Source organism: Taudactylus pleione, unplaced genomic scaffold, assembly GCF_031769625.1.
Source record: "Taudactylus pleione unplaced genomic scaffold, aTauple2 ptg000515l, whole genome shotgun sequence".
Lineage (NCBI taxonomy): Eukaryota > Metazoa > Chordata > Amphibia > Anura > Myobatrachidae > Taudactylus > Taudactylus pleione.
The window spans coordinates 443,089-467,158 of NW_028284917.1; the positions used below are offsets into that span (position 1 = coordinate 443,089).

At 46.9% G+C, this 24,070-nt stretch overlaps 1 protein-coding gene across 3 annotated transcripts in view; it reads right to left on the reverse strand.

Annotated features, from left to right (window-relative positions):
- Positions 1–24,070, reverse strand: part of TUB (TUB bipartite transcription factor) — a 216,825-nt gene that overhangs the window by 37,147 nt on the left and 155,608 nt on the right. For all 3 annotated transcript variants that reach the window (XM_088450309.1, XM_088450307.1, XM_088450308.1), the window contains exons 2-3: positions 3,690–3,741; positions 2,715–2,877 (exon numbers count right to left, since the gene is read on the reverse strand). In XM_088450309.1, the coding sequence (XP_088306435.1) occupies positions 2,715–2,877; positions 3,690–3,741 (215 nt within the window). The remainder of the gene's footprint in view (positions 1–2,714; positions 2,878–3,689; positions 3,742–24,070) is intronic.

The window sequence follows — 24,070 nt, forward strand, 5'->3', positions numbered from 1 at the left end:
AGGGAGACACAATATTGTAGAAAATGAAGCTTTATAAAATGCACAGGATTTTGTAAGCACCCCCCTAATTGCTGGGACTACACAGATACTTCAGAATAATGGATTGTCTATTATTGTGTAGTTCAAAGAGAGAACAATGTATCATTTAAAACCAATTTACCACGGTCTCCCCCCATGCCCCCCAAGTGATTGTGACACAAGGACAAGCATTACTCATGTTTCCGAAGACAGTGATTGATGCTCTGCGCCTCCCGCCTGACCGGGCCCTGAGTAACAATGTGACATATTTAGATAAGATGGCTGAACAATGGTAATGAATTATCCTAATCAGTGCCACTAAATACACGGACTGAGGAGGTGCAGATGTCACGGCAGGGAAAGGAGACAAAACCGCGCATGGAAGAACCTCCACGGCACTGCCTGGGATATAGAGAGGATGGCACCGGTTTCTGACACGTATGACCTTATCCGTGTCTCAGTGGGTAAGAGCGCAGACTGAAAGCCTTCATACAGACTAGAGCTTCCATCTCTGTGCCGGCTCCTTGTGTTGTTTTGGCTCAATGGATAAACTCTCTGAACCCGCAATCACACACACAAGAGCTTCTGTTGGCTTTCCCTCTGGAGGCGTCATCGCCTGCTTCCAGCTGCTTAGGCCCCTTCCTTTCAGAGCCCCAGGAGCCAGCGAGAAATCGGGGACTGTGAACATCATCATGAAGCTCTGAGGCTGTCAGAGGTGGTGCCATCATTTTTCTGCTGCGGCCTTCTAGGAAACTGGACCTCATTCAGAGTCGGTCGTAAGCGGCCGCTCGGTCGTACGCCTAATGATCGAGAATCAGAAAAAAAAACAATCGCACGGCCGGGCGGTCGCAACCAAAGTGACGCCCATACATGGACAATGCACCTCCTCTAGCTAGCGAGTGATAGCAGCTAGCGATCGAGTCGATCGTTGTCAGTCGTTGTCTGTCGCTGTATGTTAATTTTCTTCTGATGGTTGCGGCCGCTTGTGTTGTGTTGATGTCCACAAAAATAAAATAAAAAAGACACATAGAATAAGCCATCCCCATGAAATATATTTATTCTTTAATTCGCTAATGCAAACGCAGCTGAATCAATTACAAGCCAATTAGCAGTGTTATTAGCTTCATCAATCGATTATTAGCTGCTTGCATTGTGTGGCACGAAATAGAAACATCACACCTAACATCAGCCACATTCGATAGTATCGATTGTACTCTGGGGCTTGAGAGAGCACGTACCCAACCTCAAGCTGTACGATCAGCCAGGCTCCGAACCTGCTCGCAGAGTGACGTTTTACTACTTCCGGCCTTCTATGTCGGTCGTAGCAGTAAATTTATGTACGCCCCTGAAACGCCCTGAAAACGGAGAGGAACGCCTGCGTTTTTAGACCACCACCCCCGTCACCACCCACAAACGGCCTTTCATGTCAATCAACTCCCGGAAGCCACTTCCTGCTCGTAAGCCGTACGATCGACAGCATTTTGGATCGCAAACACCCAACATCCCCCAAGGATTAGGGGAAGACAGGGACAGCCACCCGCAGCATTGCACACTCGCAGCGGGCACCTACAATCCCGTTTAAAGAGCTATAAACAATTCATGTGTACTGCTGATTCAATTTGATTTCATTTATTTTATTTACAATTTATTTGTTTTTGATTTTGTTCATTTATTACATTTCATTATTTAATTCTACCTTCACAATTTATTGCTTCTCATAACATATTCTTTTCACCTTATTGTTCTTTTGGTTGCGTCCCACATACCAGGACTCCAAGCATTATAAACACACTTATACAATTCAATTAATCACAATACTTATGTCAAAGTTTTTTTCCATTCCAAGCGCTTCTTTTTCTATACACATTTTGGATCGCAAGGTCTCGTACGCACATGCGCACAACTAACCATACGCATGCGTGGTTTGGAAACATCGGATGCGTACGACCGAGCGGCCGCTTACGGCCGACTCTGATTGAGGTCCACTGACCTATACCCTGTTTTACTAGGAACGCCAACAGTGCAGATGAAGGTGCCCCCTAGGGACGGGACCAACAGAAGCTTAGTAATGGGTAAAAGGTGGAATTAATCTTTAACGTTGCTTAATATGAATGTGCCGCTGGCACCATACACAAATGTATATAGGATATCAGAAGTGGACTATGCATCACTAGGTCTGCCCCCCGTGGGGTAAATACTTTCATACATAGGCGAAGTCCGTTTCTGCAACCGCAACAGTGTAATGAAGTGTGTAAGAGGAAGCAGCTTCAATCAAATGATCTGATAGAAAATAACGTCTGTCACACAGGTAATCATAGCGAATAATGTAACTTGTGACATGTTTTGGAAACTTCTCTGCATGTACCTGCCAGTGTCACAAGAGATGACTTTTATATGGGAAACATGATATATATTCAATTCCTGGCAAAATCAGTTCAATATGTTTAATTATAAAATCAGAAAGGGTCTTGTTCATACTACACAATGTATAATGGCCGTTAGAGCACTGTTACTGCCGCTCTCTTATGTGACAGCTGGAAGACGTCAGCGAGACCCAGTCGCACAATCACATAGGTTCCCTACAGTCCTTTTGTGCTGCGACATGTATACATTTCAGCCATGACAGAAGCCCCACAATCGGTAGTAATAATTTGCCCGTTTGCTCCCAGAGCGCCCTATCATCCTGGGTAACTTACCGTGATATATTGTGCTGCTATTACTGCTGTGATAGGATTCCACCAGGGGCGCCTGCTCCTCGGACTGTTTCATCCTGCGAGTCCGGGTGCGCCCGTCCACGTTAGACTGAACCATGAGAGGCTCCTGGCGCTTCTTCTTCTGCTTCTGCTCTAAGAGCGCGCGCTGGTGACGACAGAAGAATAATCTGTGTTATCCATAGGAGAAATACGCTCTGTACGAAACAATATACTCAACCAGGGAATTCTCCAACAGTCTCCTGTTGGCTGGGAATATTGGTGAGGGGCGCCCTGACTTAAACATTCTCAAGATCCCCTATGGATCCCCAGCCTCTGTATTCAAGGCACACTAGCAATCCAGGTTTTAAGGATATCCATGCTTGAGTACAGATGCTTAAGTCAAAATAACTGAGGTCGTGCTCTCCCCACGCTATAGTTCTTGGGTGGTATGCCTGGCACAATAACCCTTCCGCCTGGCAATGGACCCAACGCAACTGATTGGCCACGTTATCGTGCAGATCACTGCTTGGAGCTGCCCCTGCCGCAAGGAGGATGCCTGCCACCCCCTCTACCTTGTCCCAGGACCACTCTGCCATGGAGGCAAGCATTACAGCCTCACATCCTACCCCTCTACTACCCGGCACACGCCAAACAGCGAGATGCCAAATTTGGGGGGCCACAATGGGCTGCTTCAATATAGTTCGGTCCACCCCCCTTTCCTCAGCCCCGGATGCCTCATCCTGCTGCCAATCAAAGTAAAAATTCTGGATACAACGCTGGGTGGTAAATATACTAAAGGTCGATTTTAATAAATTTGAAATCGATCTAGCTCAACCAACATCGATGTTGTGTTTCTGGAGGGTAGGGGTGGGAGGATAGCCCCCATGGGTAATTTAGCATAAGTGGGGAAGGGATAAAATAAAATGGGTTTTGTACAGGGCATGGTTTATAAAATATTTGTCACTGTCAGTAACTCACCTGTCTGTCTAGTTTCTGTTGGCGCAGACTGCTGCTCTCATCGTCCAAAACACTGCAAAATACAAAATAATATAGGTCAGGTTTAACGGAAACAAGGACTACTGCGCCCAGGTATACAGTATATGGGGATCTATTTACTAAGCAGTGTTAGGAGACAGAGTGAAAAGTGATAAGAAAGTGATAAGGTGCCAGCCAATCAGCTCCCAACTGTCATTTTTCAAACACAGCCTGTGAGATGACAGTTGGGAGCTGATTGGCTGGCACCTTATCACTTTTCACTCTGTCTCCTAACACTGCTTAGTAAATAGACCCCATGGAGAGATGACTGTGGGAACAGGATGTACAGGAAAATATACAGAAATGGCTAAAATCTGCATCTGGAGACAGCTAGTTAAAAATAAAAAAACATCTGATAAACTACATAATATAATCACAATATGCCTTGGTATCACTGCCTGTAAAGTCCTATACTTACTTAGACATATATTATTTATATGACCATTACTTCAATAAAAACACTTTTGAAGAAAAACATACAAACTCAGTCTATGGGTATATCTATATAATAAGCGAGAAAGCTTGTCTGTCTGTTTGTCCTTTATGCAGAGTCTTGGATCTAGCTCCACCACATTTTGCATGGTGGTGTAGTTTGTCCAGAATTAGGTTTTTGCCTAGGTTTGAACATCGCCAGGGCCACACACTGTCACACAATCCCTTAAATTACACTGGCGCAAGTGGAAATTGGCAGTCTGCCAAAAACCTGTGAGAAAGCTACTTTTCACCTCAGCCTGAGCAAACTTGATGACTCATGCAAGTTTGTATTAAATCCGGAGCCTCTGTGTTTGCATGCAAGAGCGTAACTAGAACTTTGTGAGCCACAAAGCAAGTTTTTAAAAGGGCCAATTTGAATCTGGTGCCAGTCGCGAGCCACTTGGAGCTCACGGACCGGCAGCCAATCAGGAGCTGCCACTGTTGTTTGGCTGCCAGTCCGCGAGCTTCGATTGCCTCACGACCGGCAGCGCTGTCTATCTACGACTGCCTTCCAGTGCGCCATCTGTAATCAGCTGGCGGGCCGGTACCAAATCCACATCGCTGACACCCGAGCCCCCCTCGACAGCCCTGACTGGACCGGCCAGCCTTGTGTGCGTGACTAGGTGCAGGGGGAGCGATGGGCCACAGAGACAGCCCGGGCACCATAGCAGCCACACGCCTTGCATCCACACTAGTTACGCATGCATGCTAGCAAACAGTGGGGTCCTTTTCAGGATCTATATATATATATATATATATATATATATATATATATATATATATATATATATATACACAGTCAGGTGCATAAATATTGGGACATTGACAGAATTTTCATATTTTGGCCTCTATTCACCACCACAATGGCTTTGATATGAAACAAACAAAATGTGCTTTAACTGCAGACTTAATTTGAGGGTAATTACATCCAAATCAGGTGAACGGTGTAGGAATTACAACGGTTTCTATATGTGCCTCCCACTTTTTAAGTGGCCAAAAGTAATGGGACAAACTAAACAATCCTAAATCTAACTTTCACTTTTTAATACTTTGTTGCAAATCCTTTGCAGGCAATTACAGCCTGAAGTCTGGAACGCATAGACATCACCAGACGCTGGGTTTCATCCCTGGTGATGCTCTGCCAGGCCTCTACTGCAAATGTCTTCAGTTCCAGCTTGTTCTTGGGGCATTTTCCCTTCAGTTTGTCTTCATCAAGTGAAATGCATGCTCAATCAGATTCAGGTCAGGGGATTGACTTGGCCATTGCATAACATTCCACTTTTTGGGGCAGAAAAAGAACCTTGCACTACCCTGAACATAGATGTGCAGATTGGTCGCCTTATGTACTGGATAGTGTAATTTTATACATTATTAATAAATGATCCTGTCTATATCTCTGCACCCCTAATAGTGCATGTTTTCCAGATCTCCTAGTTGGTGCACAAGTATATTCATTACTGGCTGACATATTTTAAAAGATCAACAGATAGTGCTAATTATTTCATTTTTGACACTGAGGGGATCTTAAAAACGGGCAACTTCAGTATTATACGTTATTTCTATTGTGATTATCATGGTGTGGGCCCCGTTCCAGGCAACTGTAAACCCCCCCCTGCATTTGCCTATGCTACTTATCATTTATCTAGCTTTCTAGCACCTTTTAGAAAACTATAGCTAGAATCTGATTGGTTGCTATGGGCAACATCTCTGCTTTTCGGAAACCCTCACTTTAGTAAATATACCCCCCCAAGGGCCTGATTCTGATCGCAAAGTGGTTGTATTTGTGGGCAGACGCAGTATCCGGATGTACTACTACATGCTAAAGCGAGATTCCGTTCAGCTAATGTAGGGGTCCGGGCGTCTGCAAGTGGAAAGCCGCCCGCCCAATGATTGTTACGCCAGCCACCGCCATTGTCATCATGAGTATTTGCACTTGCACCAGCCCCATGCTAGCTCCAAGAGATCCGTCATACACAGACATCCCTTCTTTGTACGCACAAATCGCACAGAGCTTTAGATACACGCCCATGGCGCACCCACAAGTCAGGGCGGCTCCGTATAAATGCGTTGTCGCCAACCCATTTCACAAAAAGACAGATCCATGCAAGTTCCGCTCGACTCAGAAGAGGACAAGGATGTGCAACAATGTAAAAAAAAAAAAAAAAACATTTACAGCAACAGGGAAAAAGTAAAGGACATAGGCCCTCATTCAGAGCCGCTCGTTAGCGGCAGTACGCTCGTTCCGAGCGATGTTTGCACATCTGCGCATGCGTACGGTTTTTAGTACGCATGCGCGAACCAGTCAGTGCGGCCGAAAATCGTTGGTACGCAATATAGCGAGGGCCTGCTATTTTGAGTGACAGAATGAGGCGTATGTGGGTGGTAACAGGGGAAGGTGCTTGAAAATGGGGAGTGGAGATCCGAACGCAGGCGTGCTTAAAGGTCAAAACGGGCGTTTTATGGGTGTGTATATTTAAAACAGCAGCGTCATTGACCACGTCACTGGGTTATTTTATAGCCAGAACTGCTCGCAAATTTGTGGTAGCAAACACCAACCACAAGAATAGCGAGCAGTTCATACGCTGGTCGATGTACTCGATTAATCTAATAAATAGCGGACATGACGTATGGTGCGAGCGGCCAGGGGGCGTTTTTAACAAATAAACGAGCGTATGTTTTGCTCGCTCGTTCAGACTTAGAGGTGTGAACAGACTGCAATGTGCGTACGGATCATTTGAATAGCCACCCCTTGTTTTTAAACGAACGACCACAAATAGCGAACGGCTCTGAATCAGGCCCATAATTCAAACACATTTCTGCGCTGAACGATCATTGCGTGGAGTGAGAAGGATCCTCCACCAATCGGTAACTCATGGAGGTGCACACTACCTGAGCGCAGCAGAATGGATTCTTGAGGGCAAAGGCGTTGCAAGATCTTTGTGGACCCAATGGCAACATTTTGAAAGGGCCCCCAGTACACATTATATGTGGCATCAGGGCAGGATTAAATGGGGGGGGGCGACAGGGGCGATCGTCCCTGGGCCCCCACACAGGGTCAGTGTGACCCTGCCGAGAACAGGTGTCTAGTGACACCTGTTCCCGGATTGAGACTCACTGCCGCAATTCGCTATTAATGTATGCAGCGGCACAGTCAGTGCCGCTGCAAACAGCGCAGAGCGGCTCCCGAGTCTTCGCACCGGCGTCACGTGACACATTACGTCCGCGACGCCAATGAGAGGACCAGGGAGCAGCTCTGCCGGGAGGAGGTCACACCGTCACTCAGGTAAGTCAGAGGCGGGGGCTTTGGGGGTGGGAGGGCAGAAGGTTTAGGGGGAAGGAGGGAAGGTCCATGTGGCTTGAAGGGGCCCCTGCAATTTAGTTGCCCTGGGGTCCCCACAAGCCTTAATACAGCCCTGTGTGGCATAATGTGTACTGCTGTCAGTACACATTATGCCACACAGTGCCCCCAATTCACATTATGCTATAGTGTACCCAGTACATTTTATGCCCCATTGTAGCAACCCCAGTCCACATTATGCCACAATATTGCCGTGTCCCCCAGTTCATTTTATGCCACATTGTAGTGCCATTCATTCATATTATGCCACATAAGTATCCCCCGGTTCATATTATGCCATACTGTAGTGCCCCCCCCAGTTCATATTATGCCATACTATAGGGCCCCCCATTCATATTATATCACATTACAGTGACCAAGTTCATATAATGTGACATTACAGTGCCCAGCAGTTCAGAATATTCTACATTAAGGTGCCCAGTTAAGATTATGTCACACTACAGTGCCCCCTTACCATTGTAACATCCACTAAACACACCACTCACTGAAATTGGAATGTCACCCATTCAGGCTGGGCAATGGGTCACACCCAATCGCTTAGCGGGCAATTTAGGGAACTTGGGGCCTGATTCAGACCCGGACGCTAAGCCGCGGACGCACGCTATGGGCAATTGCCGACCGGCTGCGCATGCGTATGCGTCAAAATACGCATGTGCGAACCAGTCACTGCGTCAGGGATTCGTGCGCATGTAGTACACAGACTGGACACTAGTATGAGTGACAGCGCCGTTTGTGGGTGGTAACAGGGGAAGGTGCTTGTGAACGGGGGAGTGGTGCTGCGAACGCAGGAGTGTCTGGGCGTCAAAATGGCGGTTTATGGGTGTGAATAATTAGCAAAGAAGCGTCATTGTACACGTCACTCAGTTGTATTTCAGCCTGCTGTGATCGCAGTGCTTGCGGTGGGGTAGGGTCGACCTCAAGGGCTGCGTGCTGCTCCGATGGCTCTCGATGGTTCTGATTAATCATACACTTCCTGGAGATGACGTGTGTTAAGAAAGAAAAGTGGGCGCCTTTACACCGGTGTGCGTTCGCTCTGCCATCGCTCTCTAAGATATAGAGAGCGTCCTTACACCAGACAGTGCGATTGCGGAATCTGCATACCCGGACCCTTCTGGCTGCGAGGGAGCACAGCTTAGCGTCCGGGTCTGAATCAACCCCTTGGTCTACAACTGTATGATCTGAGTCCAGGAGCCCCTAATCCCCTGGGCACCATAGAAATGGCACCCCCTGCACCCAATATAGCTACGCACAAGCTCGAGGGTCTTGTATCAGTCTCCATCCTCCTACTTTAGGGCTTTTATTAACTACATTTTAGTTCCCTGGGTTATATGGAGCCGGAGGGCCTGTATTATGTGCCTGGGATGCCTTACATGTCTATTAGATGACAGAGATATAAAACAATAACAGGAGCAACTTTCTAAAACACATCATTCAGATCAAGGCTAAAAAAAAGGTAGAAACAGGAAATAAACAACAATCTTTTTTTATTATTTATTTTTTATCTATTTAAAGATTTAATAACTTTTTACACAGAAAATTTAAGCAACAGTATGACAACCATAAAATATCCATGGAAATTATACTTTTAACGCTGGGATTACTGAGAAAGGAACGCCAGTACTGCGCCCGTCTGAAATGACAGAGGGCGTGTGCGCCGATGGCCCTCCTAACACAGTTACAATAGCGCACTGGAGGCTGTCCTCACATGTTAATCCATCATCGGAGCCAGAACGTGCGGAAGACATTCTTGGAACTGAACACGATTTCTTGGCAACCAGTCGCACAACTGTATAAACACAAATCTACAGAGTGCAATATTCCTTATACATACAAGTCACACACAGCTGTACATAGCGCTGGAGCTTACATTGCACGTCGGTAACATTACAGTGATTGCCGTTATAGGTTCAGTACAGGCTATAATCCAGGAAGGAGGGTCCGGGAAGATTTCCCTGTCTATAGGCTCTGTTTATTACTATCCGCAGTTATTATTATTATTATCATTTATTTATATGGCACCACAAGTTTTCCGCAGCGCCTTACAAAGTACATAAACAAATAGATTGATTTACAGTGACTTACAGTACAGTACAATACAATACAGGACATGGATAATATACATTGCTACATTCACGACCATAACACCCAGATAAGCAACAATGCAAAGCAACCAAGTGTTAGGTGCCCTGGTAGAGAGTAAGAAGTAGATGAAGGTATAGTAAGGAGATGCACAAGAGGGTAGAGGGCCCTGCTCATAGGAGCTTACATTCTAAGGGGGAGGGACAGACAAACAGGGATGACACAGATGGGGTAGGCAGGGAGAGAGGAGTATGTAGCAGCAAGGTAAGATGAGAGCTGGAAGGCTTTGATGAAATAGTGGGTCTTGAGAGCCCACTAGTTATACTGGTACTTGTATCGCAGCCTCTCCTTGTGATACAGAAGTCTGATTTAGAGGTGGACGCAGTGCTGATGCCGGGCGCAGTTGACCGATACTGCAAGCTCACGCGTCCGAGTCGCAATGCGCACACATCCGAGTCACACAGCGCATGGAAGGGAAAAGCAGAGAGAATTAGGATGCAAGAGCCGGGGATTTCAGTGAGCGTTTCTGGGAGGTAATAGGGGAGTGGCTAGCCAGACGCGGGGGTGTTGCTGACAGCGGCTGCATCTAAAGACGCACATCCGCTCGCACAGGACGCCATGTTCGGCAATTGCGCCTACCATAGTCATACTTGCCTACACTCCCGGAAGTCGAGGGAGGCTCTTGATTTTTCGGGTAGCCCCACGCACCCCCCAAAAGTGTAGGCAGATTTCCCACATCCTGCCCACTTCCTAGCGAAGTAGGCAGGATGAGGAGATTTACTAGGAATACATGGGTCCGTCGGGAGGGGCGGGGCTAAAATAATGTGAATCGCGCCGTTTAGCCTTGCCCCTTCCTCGCGGACAAGGGAATCGCAGTCTTTTCCTGTGGTGGGATGTCTGCAGTCCGGCCCCGCCCCCCCAATATGTTTGCAGAACCTCCTCTCCGGCTGCTCCTGGGGAGGAGTTCTGCAAAGTCGGCAATTATGACCATAATGGTGCGAGTTTCACAATGGATTTGTACCGCTGCAAGTGGAGCGTCTCCCTAGCAATAAAAATCGACAGGAGGTGCCGTTTGTGGGCGGTGAAGAGGGGGGGTGGTCGGGCAAACACAGGCGCTCCAGTGCGTTTCCACACCGTTGCAGGGGCATGCATAAATTATCCACTGCGATGCCGTATGCAGCCTGAGGTCTCATAGCGTGGGCGGTTGTTAGCAATTTCTGAGTAAGGTCAGGGCTTGTGCAAGTGTGCGTGAGGCTGCGATGGTACTCCATGTTACCGATGGTTTCGCAGTCTCGCTAAACATTACAGATGTATGTACTTGCCTATTCTCCCGGGACTGTCGGAAGTTCCCGAAAATCGGGTAGTGCTCCAGGCCCCCCCCCCCGCAAGAGTAGGAAAGTCTCCTGGCAGCCCCCTATGCCCTCCCTGCACCCACTTAGCAAGCAAAATTGGGTGGTCCGGGGGTAGTGATGACGCTGTTCGCTCTGAACCGCATCATCGTAGCCCAGGCCCCTGCTTTACAATGGCGTAATATCGGCATTGTAAAGAAGCGGATGGCGGGGCCGCATTGACGCAAGTGCGCTGGAGCGCCCCCGCACCGCTCACTTAAGCTGCCCCTACGCCCCCTGCTGCACCGACCTGGCAGCTCCTTCCCTGTGGAATGTCAGTAAGTATACTATAAATGGCTATGGGGGACACAGCCATCACAGAAAACAAAGGCGCCACATGAGAAATCAACGGTTTTTCTATGGTAACCCCTGTGATGACAGCAAGCATTGGTAACCCAATTTTCTGCCGAAAACTATGGATAATGGGGTTACCAATGCTTGTTAAATAGAGCCCTAAGGGGCAGATGTATTATCAGTGGATAATTGTCAAATGCGCTAGATTCACCACAAATTGATAACACATTTGCCCTAAAGCAGTGGTAGGGGAACAGGGGCAAATTACCCCTCATGGGGTAAAAATTAAATTCCAGGGGGTAATGGACGGACAGCCGGGCATGCATATGAATCATTCTGAGATGCTATTACCAGCGGGCGCCCGGCTCCTTTCCTGCAGCGCCGCGTTAGCCGGAGGCTGGCGTTATCTTCTTAACTACATCTTCCACCTCTCTCCATGCGCACCTTCATGACGTCTCTCCCATAGTTCCGAGGAGCAGCCGGGCGGACAGGACGGCGGCAGATGCAGGAGCGGGGATTAAGGTAAGTGGGTTTTTTTTGTACAAGTGGCACTACAGGGGCATTATATGGGGGCACTACTACAGGGGCGCTATATGGGGGCACTACTACTGGGGCGCTATATGGGGGCACTACTACAGGGGCATTATATGGGAGCACTACTGCAGGGGCGCTATATGGGGGCACTACTACAGGGGCGCTATATGGGGGCACTACTACAGGGGCATTATATGGGGGCACTACTGCAGGGGCATTATATGGGGGCACCACTACAGAGGCGCTATATGGGGGCACTACTACAGGGGCATAACTATGGGGGCACTACTACAAGGGCATTATGTGGGGGCACTACTACAGGGGCATTATATGGGGGCACTACTACAGGGGCATTATATGGGGACACTACTACAGGGGCATTATATGGGGCACTACTACAGGGGCATTATATTGGGGCACTACTATATGATTTCCTTCCTTTCAAATCAAAGGGGTAACGTCGGCGTATCTAAATATAATTTTGGGGTAAAAGGTATCAAAGTTCCCTGACCCCTGCCCTATAGTCATAAAGGGGACACAGAACTGTAATACCCCTAATGACTCATGTGTCCTGGTGTATCCAGGACAGTCCCTATTTTTGTCTATAAAATTTTAACCCACAACTCACCAAATTAATAAAATTGGGATATGGCCTATACATTTTATAAACTGAACAAACTTCTGATCATATGAACGTCACAAATTTTCAGTTCGAAACCGCGCCGTCCCAATCCGTACACTACAAAATGTAATTTTGCTCTAGTTAAAATCACTCCTCTTTAAAATAAATCTAATGTATAAAGGCCATAAAATATGAATAAACTGCAATCACATATAGAAGAAGATACTGTACGGTTGTTCAGTATTAGAATAAATGGGAATATTTATAGGCAGCGTCTGGAAAACCTTGACCTGTCCCCGGGAGATGTCAGCGGTGTTGATGATTATACAATGATTTGTGCGTTTTCGCTGCCGGAATCTTTACAGGTTTCTGAGACATCGCACAAATCATCGGCCAAACTGTCTGATCATCACAGAACATTAATATGAAGGCGTATCACTTCACATGCAGACGAATCCAATGTCAAAGATGACCTAGGGCCTGATTCAGAGCTGCTCGCAAAAAACGAGCGCTCGCTCTGAATCAGGGCGGCCGCATTTTTTTTTTGTTCGGCCTCCTGGCCGCTCGCTAAGCTGTGGGTGACCACCCACAGCTTTAGCGAGCGGCCAGATGATGGTCGCAACCATCGGGCTCGCAACGAGACCCTTGTGGTAGGGTCTCGTCCGTCGCAAGCCCCAGCGAGCTTCCAGCTCTAATAGAGCCGGATGCTCACCACTGACATCACTCGTGATGTCAGTGGTGCCGCCCCCAAACGGCAGGCATTCCTTCGGGAACGCCCTATGTTTGGCCAGCCACCCCCCCCCCCCCTCCCCCGACACGTCTACCAAACGGGGCGAGCTGTCGATCAACATCGACAGCCGCCCCTTTTGGATGCGAGCTCCGAAGCAAGTGATTTCTTGCTCGCTCCGGGGCTCGCCCGTGCACACTGCCCAGCCATCGACCCGCTTGCGAGCGGGTCTGAATCAGGCCCCTAGTACAGTGGCCGCTGGCAATCAACAGGAAATCTACAATTAAAAATGAAAAAACACTTATAATAATATTAGTATTTTTGGACCATCATTCGCAGGGTCGTTAGCTGGTGTGACCAACATTTAGCCTCATCCCATCTTTGTCTCTCCAGCTCCAGCCCTCAATGTTATCCAGAGCCTCAAACCCCCTCCCCCTGTGTCCCTCCAGCCTTATGCCCCCCTGTGTCTTTTTTTCAATCCCCCCTCTGTCTCTCATCTCTGTTCCTCACCCTCTATCTCCCTCTAATCTCTGCTTCCCTTCCTCCGTTGGGCAGGGGGGTCTCAGGCAGGGGTGCTGAGAACTGCGTCCGCCCCAGGTACAGAAGGGGTACATGGTCACGCCCCCTCAAAAAAACAAAAACAAACACTGTACGTTCTCAAACCCCTCCTCCTTCCTATAGGAAGGAGTCCCGATTTGGAATATATGTACATGATGCAAACACAGTATTCTCATTGCACAGTACAGGTAACTCATTATGCCACATCTGGGTACAACAATCTTGGGCACATCGCTGTATGAAGGACATACGGGACCTAGAAAGGGTACCACGATGCCATATTCACTAATAAAGGGAAAAGAAGGATGAAATAAATAAAAAGCGGTTAGAAAACCTGGGTACAGATGTGTCCACATACATCCAGCCTGCTTGCGTGTTAAACAGTCCTTCTATTCGCGCCATGTCGTGGCATGAATCGGTAGCGCCGAGTGTATTTTCGCGCAACTTTTTTTCCTTACAGTGTGACTTATTCGCAAAGCGATGTGAATTGGACGCACATGCAGCTTATCCTGATTAATATGATAGGCGGCGTGCCTATATACTGTGTGCAGCTGCGGGTGTATCTGCGTATGAAATGCTACGTTACAGTGTCACAGCCGCTGGAATCCAGAACTGACCATAACATGGGCTGGAACCTTTATATCATGCAACAGACATGAAGCTATAATGAAAGAGGGCTTAATGGGGTGACTGATCCATGGAATATGGGGATAGGAATACCTAGGGCCTCATTTATCAACGAGTTTTATCACTCACAACGAGTGATAAAACTCGTTGCATACGATAACGGTGCTCCAGCCAATCAGCTCCCTTCTGTCATCTGTTTGAAAAATGACAGTTGGGAGCTGATTGGCTGTGGCCACTTGTTAGGCCAATGTGTCCACTGTCACACTGGGGGGTTTTCCTTGTCGGTCGGTATAATTGGAATTTCCGATGGTTGAACCTGTAGGATCTGTGGACCTCATTCAAAGGCGGTCGTTAGGTGCAAGCGGTGGCACAGAATCAGGGCGGCCGCTTGCATCCTGAACGGCCGCCTCCTTGTCGATCGTTAAGCTGTGGGTTACCACCCACAGCTTAACGACTGATCAGGTTGATGGTCGCGATGGTGATCACCATCGCGACCATCGGGGCTTACGACCAGACCCTAAGGTTGGGTCTGTGCACTCGTAAGCCCCAGGGAGCGTCCTGCTCTGATTGTGCAGGAAGTTCCCCACTGACATCACGGTGCGGCCACCCACAAAAAACGCCTCAGTTTTGGAAACCACCCCCCCCCCGCCCCCCCGCCTGCTTATCAAACAGGGCGAGCTGTCGATCAACATCGACAGCCGCCCCTTTGGTAGCGAGCTCCGGAGTGACACAGTTTATCTCTCGCTCCGGGGCTTGCGCACGCGCAGTGCGGCCGCTGTGCATGCGCTGGGCTACCCACTGACCCGGTTGTGAGCACATCGGGTCTGAATGAGACCCAGTGTCTTTTCTCAGCCCTTCTATTTATTTCACTAACAATGAGGATATAAAGATTGTACAGAGCCAGTTAGAATGCAGGAGCTGAAGTTAATTAAAGGTGAAGGATGGATGAAACAGAAGGACTCATGGCAGGCCTTGGGTCCTCTTCCTTCCACAGGACATGGAGGACAAAGGCCTTCAATGAAAAGAAAGAACAGGCCTTGATTATGGCACTTCACGTAAATGTTGGTCGTCTCACCCTGGGGAAGGAAGTCAGAGACACACAAGGTCTATTACACACCATGGGTGAATTTATTACTTATTCCAGTATTTGGCCAGAGGCCCCATTTCTTGGGTCAGACACAGTTATGTAGTGTTTGGTGGCACCTGCTCAACAAACACATTAAAGACTCTGATCCAATGGGAACTGTCTGAGATAGGAAACTAGGGTTGCTCTGAATGAAGCATGGCTTCCTGTCAGACACAGGGCAGCCTCTTACTCCTGCCAGGCCCAATTATATGCCCTGATGCCAGGCTGAATAATGAGCATTGATGCTGAGCATTATAAAGCGGCACGAGCGCGGTCACGTGGCATTGCGCTTCCACACGCACAGATGCAGGAGAACAGAATTGCTATTATGCGCCGTGTATTCGTGTATTTTGCTGCTCTAGATAAACTCAGTGACTGAATACATTAGAGCTCATGGTACAGCAAACTGACATTATCAGTATCACTCTTAGGGGTCTAGTATTAAGTGATGTTGCCCATAGTAACCAATCAGATGTTAGCTATTAACTCCTAGAAGGGAATCAGTATGAAATACCGTCGGCCGCACGGCCGGCGGTTTGAATCCTGGCAGCGCCTGCCCGACAACAGCAGACTTCCCGGCAGCGGAAGCCCGACAGCGCTGAAAATCCCGATCGTGGATAGGTAAGTACTAACTAACCTAACTCCCTAACCCTCCTTAGGGGTGCCTAACCCTAACCTCCCCCCCAAGTGCCTAACCCTAATCCCCCCTCTAGGTGCCTAACCCTAACCCCCCCCTTCCCCGTTGCCTAAACCTAAGTGCCCCGGGGGGGGGTGCCTAACCCTAAGTCTCCCCTGGGGGTGCCTAACCCTAAACCTCCCTCCCCCTAGCCTAACCCTAACCCTCCCGAGGGGGTGCCTTACCCTAAGTCCCCCCGGGTGCCCTAAACCTAACCCTCCCCCCCGCGGCTGTCCGCTCGTGGCGCCCGGCATCCCTTAGATCGGGATGCCGGGCACCTGTCTCCCGGCGTCGGGGAAATGTCAGGCGTCTACATCTAGACGCCTGGCATTTCATCCCTCGCCGGGATATGAGCGTCGGGAAGCCGGCTGCCGGTATTAAGGCAGCCGGCTTCCCGATTGTATACCCCTAGAAGGGGCTTGATCAATGTTAAGTAGAATCTGATTGGTTGCTATGGGCAATATCTCCACTTCCAAAGACCCACATTTTAGTAAATATACCCCTTACTGTCAAATAATTATCATGGGCTGAGGGAAGCCCAGCACTCCCGCTCTACGCTCCCGGGGCCCCGACTGTGCTTGTCTCAGCATAAGAGGGGCCCGTCATGTGCCGTGATGCGTAAAATAAGCCATAAGAGCAGAGGGTAGGGGGCCTCGGGAGGGTAGAACTGCAGCGACAGTAGTTTAGGGATTGCACAGTGCTGCCAGAGTTTTCAGTCAGGAAATATCACCGTTATTGCTGAACTAAACTTATTTCCTATTTTAGTACATCTCATCGGGCATCAGTCACTTCCGCGGCGTTAAGGTTGGATTTCACAGCAACTTGTTGAACATTTATGTATGGCGTCTGCGGCATTTCTGAGCCTCAGTGTAATTGTCTATGGCAGGGTTGCCCAAACTCGGTCCTCAAGGCACCCTAACACTCCAGGCTTTAAGGATATCTATGTATGAGCACAGGTGACTTCAGTAGCATTTCAGTTAGTTTGATTTAACCATCTGTTTTAAGCATGGATATCCTTAAAACCTGTACGGTGAGGGTGCCTTGAGGACAGAGTATGGGACACCCCAGCTTACGGTTTTCCTGATGGCAGTATATCAACATTCCTTTCAGGGCACAGAAAATGACGCATTTGAGTTTTACAATGAGCCTACGGGGTCTGTTTATTAAGCCTTGGATGAAGATAAAGTACTAGACAATCAGCTCCTAACTGCCATGTCACAAGCTGTGTTTGAAAAATGACAGGTAGGAGCTGGTTGGCTGGTACTTTATCTCCGTTCACTTTATGAGTTCAAGGCTTAGTAAATAGAACCCTTAATCTGTTCTTTCATACCGCTGTGGACCACAGTGGAAAACTACAAACCACCCAACTGTACCCGATTTGAGGGGAGTGTACCGCCGCCCCATGGGTCAACATGGTATGCCTGACTGGTAGGAAGTTAGTGTGCGCGTCTCCGCTCATAAAAACCGAGGTGGCTGGGGGAACCTTGTGCTTCATATGCACTATCCAAGTCCCTATGGGAGTGGCCAAGTCCATTGTGACAGACAAGCCCCTGATACGGTGTGGCCACACCCACTTCCATTACTCTGTCCCCATTTAGGTATTTCAAATGTTGGGAGGTATATATATATATATACATATATATATATATATATATATATATATATACACACACACACACACACAGTCAGGTGCATAAATATTGGGACATTGACAGAATTTTCATATTTTGGCCTCTATTCACCACCACAATGGCTTTGAAATGAGACAAACAAGATGTGTTTTACCTGCAGACTTTCAGATTTAATTTGAGGGTAATTACAACCAAATCAGGTGAACGGTGTAGGAATTACAACGGTTTCTATATGTGCCTCCCACTTTTTAAGGGGCCAAAAGTAATGGGACAAACTAAACAATCCTAAATCTAACTTTCACTTTGTAATACTTTGTTGCAAATCCTTTGCAGGCAATTACAGCCTGAAGTCTGGAACACATAGACATCACCAGACGCTGGGTTTCATCCCTGGTGATGCTCTGCCAGGCCTCTACTGCAAATGTCTTCAGTTCCTGCTTGTTCTTGGGGCATTTTCCCTTCAGTTTTGTCTTCATCAAGTGAAATGCATGCTCAATCTGATTCAGGTCAGGGGATTGACTTGGCCATTGCATAACATTCCACTTTTTAGCCTTAAAACACTCTTTGGTTGCTTTTGCAGTATGCTTTGGGTCATTGTCCATCTGCACGGTGAAGCACCGTCCAATGAGTTCTGAAGCATTTGACTGAATATGAGCATATAATATTGCCCGAAACACTTCAGAACTCATTCTGCTGCTTTTGTCAGCAGTCACATCATCAATAAATACAAGGGAACCAGTTCCATTGGCAGCCATACATGCCCACGCCATGACACTACCACCACCATGCTTCACTGATGAGGTGGTATGTTTTGGATCATGAGCAGTTCCTTTCCTTCTCCATACTCTTCTCTTCCCATCACTCTGGTACAAGTTGATCTTTGTCTCATCTGTCCATAGGATGTTGTTCCAGAACTGTAATGGCATTTTTAGATGTTGTTTGGCAAACTCTAATCTGGTCTTCCTGTTTTTGAGGCTCACCAATGGTTTACATCTTGTGGTGAACCCTCTATATTCAGTCTTGTGAAGTCTTCTCTTGATTGTTGACTTTGACACATATACACCTACCTCCTGCAAAGTGTTCTTGATTTGGCCAACTGTTGTGAAGGGGTTATTATTCACCAGGGAAATAATTCTTCTGTCATCCACCACAGTTGTTTTCCATGGTCTTCCGGGTCTTTTGGTGTTGCTGAGCTCTCCGGTGAGTTCTTTCTTTTTAAGAATGTTCCAAACAGTTGATTTGGCCACACCTAATGTTTTTGCTCTCTCTGATGGGTTTGTTTTGATTTTTCAGCCTAATGATGGCTTGCTTCACTGATAGTGACAGCTCTTTGGATCTCATATTGAGAGTCGACAGCAACTGATTCCAAATGCAAATGTCACACCTAGAATCAACTCCAGACCTTTTACCTGCTTAATTGATAATGAAATAACGAGGGAATAGCCCACACCTGTCCATGAAATAGCTTTTGAGTTGATAGTCCCATTACTTTTAGCCCCTTAAAAAGTGTGAGGCACATACAGAAACCGTTGTAATTCCTACACCGTTCACCTGATTTGGATGTAATTACCCTCAAATTAATTCTGAAAGTCTGCAGTTAAAGCACATCTTGTTTGTTTCATTTCAAAGCCATTGTGGTGGTGAATAGAGGCCAAAATATGAAAATTCTGTCAATGTCCCAATATTTATGCACCTGACTGTACATATATACATATTGGGCAATTCAGGGGCAGACTCCTGAGAGAATAGGCCAGCATACCGCTCATTTAGGCCCTGACGTGATTCACATTGAACCATTTATCATAGTGCAACGCCCCCCCAACCCCAAACATGGCTGTCCTCTCTAGTATGATGCAAATTAGACGCATCTGTCAGAATATCCCATGCACAGAGGTCTGACAGCCTTCATGATCATTCAATATCCGCCTAGAGAAAATAGCCGACATGACGGGGAGCTCCTCTGCATTCGTGTGCCTGTCACATTATGCTACATTGTTACCACACAAACTTCGCACAGAGTATTGCTTCTCTCTCTGCTTTCTGCAAGAACAAAACATATGCAAAATGTCAGAGAGCTCTCTGTAACCTTAATCTCCTAATTGTACGATGCAATTTACAAGCACACTTCTACCGCAACCATTTAATTACAGACGACATATGCCAGAGACGACGTACGATGCTAATTAAAGAGCAGAGTATTTACGGGAGGGAAACATCTTGTACATTACAGTAGAGGGATCTGATTAAACTACTGGAACTGCTGGAAACAACAAGTCATAGGGGTCTAGTTACTAAGCAGTGTTAGGAGACAGAGTGAAAAGTGATAAGGTGCCAGCCAGTCAGCTCCCAACTGTCATTTTTCAAACACAGCCTGTGAGATGACAGTTAGGAGCTGATTGGCTGGCACCTTATCACTTTTCAGTCTGTCTCCTAACACTGCTTAGTGACTAGATCCCATAAACTTTTCCAGGTAGCAGCAGAAGCTACTGAGGAGGTTGGAGGTGACTGGAAAAAACAGGAACAGGACGAGAGAAAGCGATACCCTGGGCTGGGGGCCTTTATATATACCACAACGTACCTGCTGCAGGATGTTTATTGCATTTATTATGTTTATTGGATACTTCTAGACAGAGCCGTAAATAGACTTTTTGCTGCCCTGTGCCAGAGAGATCATTGGCGCCCCCCCCCCTGTTTTTTAAATAGGGACATAATATAGTGCACCTGAAAAAAGTCCACGGCCCCATGGGGAAGGGCCAGGGAAGAGATAGGGGAAGCCAGGAGATGCTGGGGATAAAAGAAGAGGAAGCTACCAGGACGAATGATAATAAACAGGAAAATTGGCAAGCCCAAACATCGCCCCCTGCCCTGCGGTGCACTGCGCCACGGCACCGCAGGGCAGGTCGCTCCACCCTAGTTACGGCCCTGCTTCTAGACTTGCTCAGCGTATCAGGGCTCGTGGTGTGCGCGGCACCCTTTCAGGAGCGCTGGTCGATTTAACCCACTACTGTTTCAACCAATAGCCCCCTTTTTTTTCCATACCAAAGAACTTTTTGTTTTGTGGGAGATTTATCAAACCTTCTTATAAGCAGAAACCGAGATGTTGCCCAGCCAATCAGATCACAGCTGTCATTTATCATGAGCATTTAGAAAAGTTTAGATAAAACTTTTAAAAAGGGAAAAGTGATTTTAACTCCCCTCTATGTTCCCTCTCATTGGCATCCTGGAGAAAGAGTCAGTAAGCATCTTGTATGAGGTACGCCTTATTTTGTGTGCGATTTTTTCTCTACGCCATCATACAATCCAGCGTTGGACACTGACAGACCCTGCGACATAACCTCTGCCGCCCAATAAAAAAAAATGTTCTGCAATCAGACCTCCCACCTCATTTACAATGGCAGTTACCAGCGCTGAATGGATTTGTTGACGTGGGTGTGTTCTAATAAATAAATTAAAAGATCCAATGTACAGTAACTGCAATGATACAGGGAGCAGATCATTTTATGGAGTGTGTAATGTTGCGGGGGGTCCGCACCAGTTATCTCGGGCATAAAGCCCCTTTCTGCATCTGCCTTGAGCAAGACAAATCCATATATAGACAACAAATGCTAGGTTTCGTAAAGCAAATAATCTGAAAATCTCAAGTACAGTAGAAATAAGGGCGCATTAAAGTTCTTGTATAAGATAAACTTCTCTCTATTTTCTGGTATTGGCAGACAGGCACTTTCTGTGCTCATCATGTATCAGCCTCAGGAACACCGCCGGCAGTGTAAACACCTGGTTCCTACTGCAAGTGGCGTTCATACAGAGTAGCCACAATACTGAGACAGGAACCCGGCGGCATCCCTGTAACAGAAGGTGCCAGTCTGTCACTACTGTTAGCAGATCATTAAGTAATGGGTAGGGGAAATGCAGGTTCCAGCCCACAAGCATTAGAAGCAATCTACAGTTTAGGTTATTTGAACAGGGAGTAACCAAGCAACCTAGTCTGAGTTGTTGGTGGACATCAAAGCATGGAACTGAGCATAATGAGGAGACTAAACACTATAAGAAAGAAAACAACAATCAGCTGAAAAAAAATAAAAACCAAGAGCTCAGATGTTTGAGAAAACAAGTTGGAAGTATGAAATGTGTTTCAGAAAGAAATGAGTCACACATTTATTCTGTAGCTTATTCGAATGCTCTGATTGGTTACAGGTTGGCCTGGGCCTGTGAATACTGTAATGTTCTGATTGGCTACAGGTTGGCTTGGTCCTGTGAATACCGTAATGCTCTGATTGGCTACAGATTGGCCTGGTCCTGTTAATACTGCAATGCTCTGATTGGCTACAGGTTGGCCTGGTCCTGTGAATACCGTAATGCTCTGATAGGCTACAAGTTGGCCTGGTCCTGTTAATACTGCAATGCTCTGATTGGCTACAGGATGGCCTGGTCCTGTGAATACTGTAATGGTCTGTTTGGCTACAGGATGGCCTGCTCCTGTAAATACTGTAATGCCTTGATTTTGCTACAGGATGGCCTTCTCCTGTAAATACTGTAATGCTCTGATTGTCTACAGGTTGGCCTGGTCCTGTGAATACCGTAATGCTCTGATTGGCTACAGGATGGCCTGCTCCTGTAAATACTGTAATGCCTTGATTTTGCTACAGGTTGGCCTGCTCCTGTAAATACTGTAATGCTCTGATTGGTTACAGGTTGGCTTGGTCCTGTGAATACTGTAATGCTCTGATTGGCTACAGGTTGGCCTGGTCCTGTGAATACTGTAATGCTCTGATTGGCTACAGGTTGGCCTGGTCCTCTTAATACTGTAATGCTCTGATTGGCTACAGGATGGCCTGGTCCTGTGAATACTGTAATGCTCTGATTGGCTACAGGTTGGCCTGGTCCTGTGAATACCGTAATGCTCTGATTGGCTACAGGATGGCCTGCTCCTGTAAATACTGTAATGCCTTGATTTTGCTACAGGTTGGCCTGCTCCTGTAAATACTGTAATGCTCTGATTGGTTACAGGTTGGCTTGGTCCTGTGAATACTGTAATGCTCTGATTGGCTACAGGTTGGCCTGGTCCTGTGAATACTGTAATGCTCTGATTGGCTACAGGTTGGCCTGGTCCTGCTAATACTGCAATACTCTGATTGGCTACAGGATGGCCTGGTCCTGTGAATACTGTAATGCTCTGGCTACAGGTTGGCCTGCTCCTGTAAATACTGTAATGCTCTGATTGGCTACAGGTTGGCCTGCTCCTGTAAATACCGTAATGCTCTGATTGGCTACAGGTTGGCCTGGTCCTGTGAATGTAATATACTCTATCTGATAGCATATAATCTGGAAATATTAATGATTACATTCTACGGTCTTCTTTTTGGCGAGTCCAGATTACATTATTTCAACATAGGAAAACAATGTACCAGTATCGGTGGTTGCCAGGTCTGCTTCCTGGACTACTTGCGTGCAGCAATACAAACTCCACAGTGAAAACAGTGATTTACACAGCTTAAAATAATATGCATAAAATAATAGTCATTAAAATATTAATAGTGCAAAAAATTACATTTTAAAAATTCTTTCCCTTTTCTTGATACATTCGAAAACAACTGCGATGTCTGTAGGTTTGAAAATTTATTCGAGACAATTTGCAATAATTAAGGCGTAAACGTTTTAATGCTTATCCTGACAAATAAACGGACACGAAAGTCATGAGTAAAGTGCCGTTTTCACAATATTTTCACAAAAACAGACTTGAGCCATCGGCCGACCCCTCACCTCATAAGTAATCCTCATTACTAATAGTAAGTAGTCGTGATCATTTCATTTTAACGCTGCAATAACCATTCCGATGATAGCTGTCATATGCTCAGTTACATAGTCCTCAAACCAAACCTCTGCATATTTGTAATCTTATTAATAAATATGCTAGTTTTAAAAATAGCGCTGTGTGCTTTTCGCAGGCCTGTCCGGATTCCCGCATAGATCCGAGCAGTGTTTCACCACATAACGGATTGTAATTGCAATATGTGCGTTGCGAGGCATTTAATAAATTAGCAGGATAAATTCACTGTATAATAGCGCAATGATGGCAGGACGTGGCCGCAATGTGAGAAATATCGCTATTCATCTTCTTTGGACCATTACTGTGTAGGTGGGGGAGTGTGTCATCATGGTAGCTGGCACAACAGATGAATGGTCACGTTTTGTGCCTACTAAATAGCATATGGCAAATTCATGGTACGTAT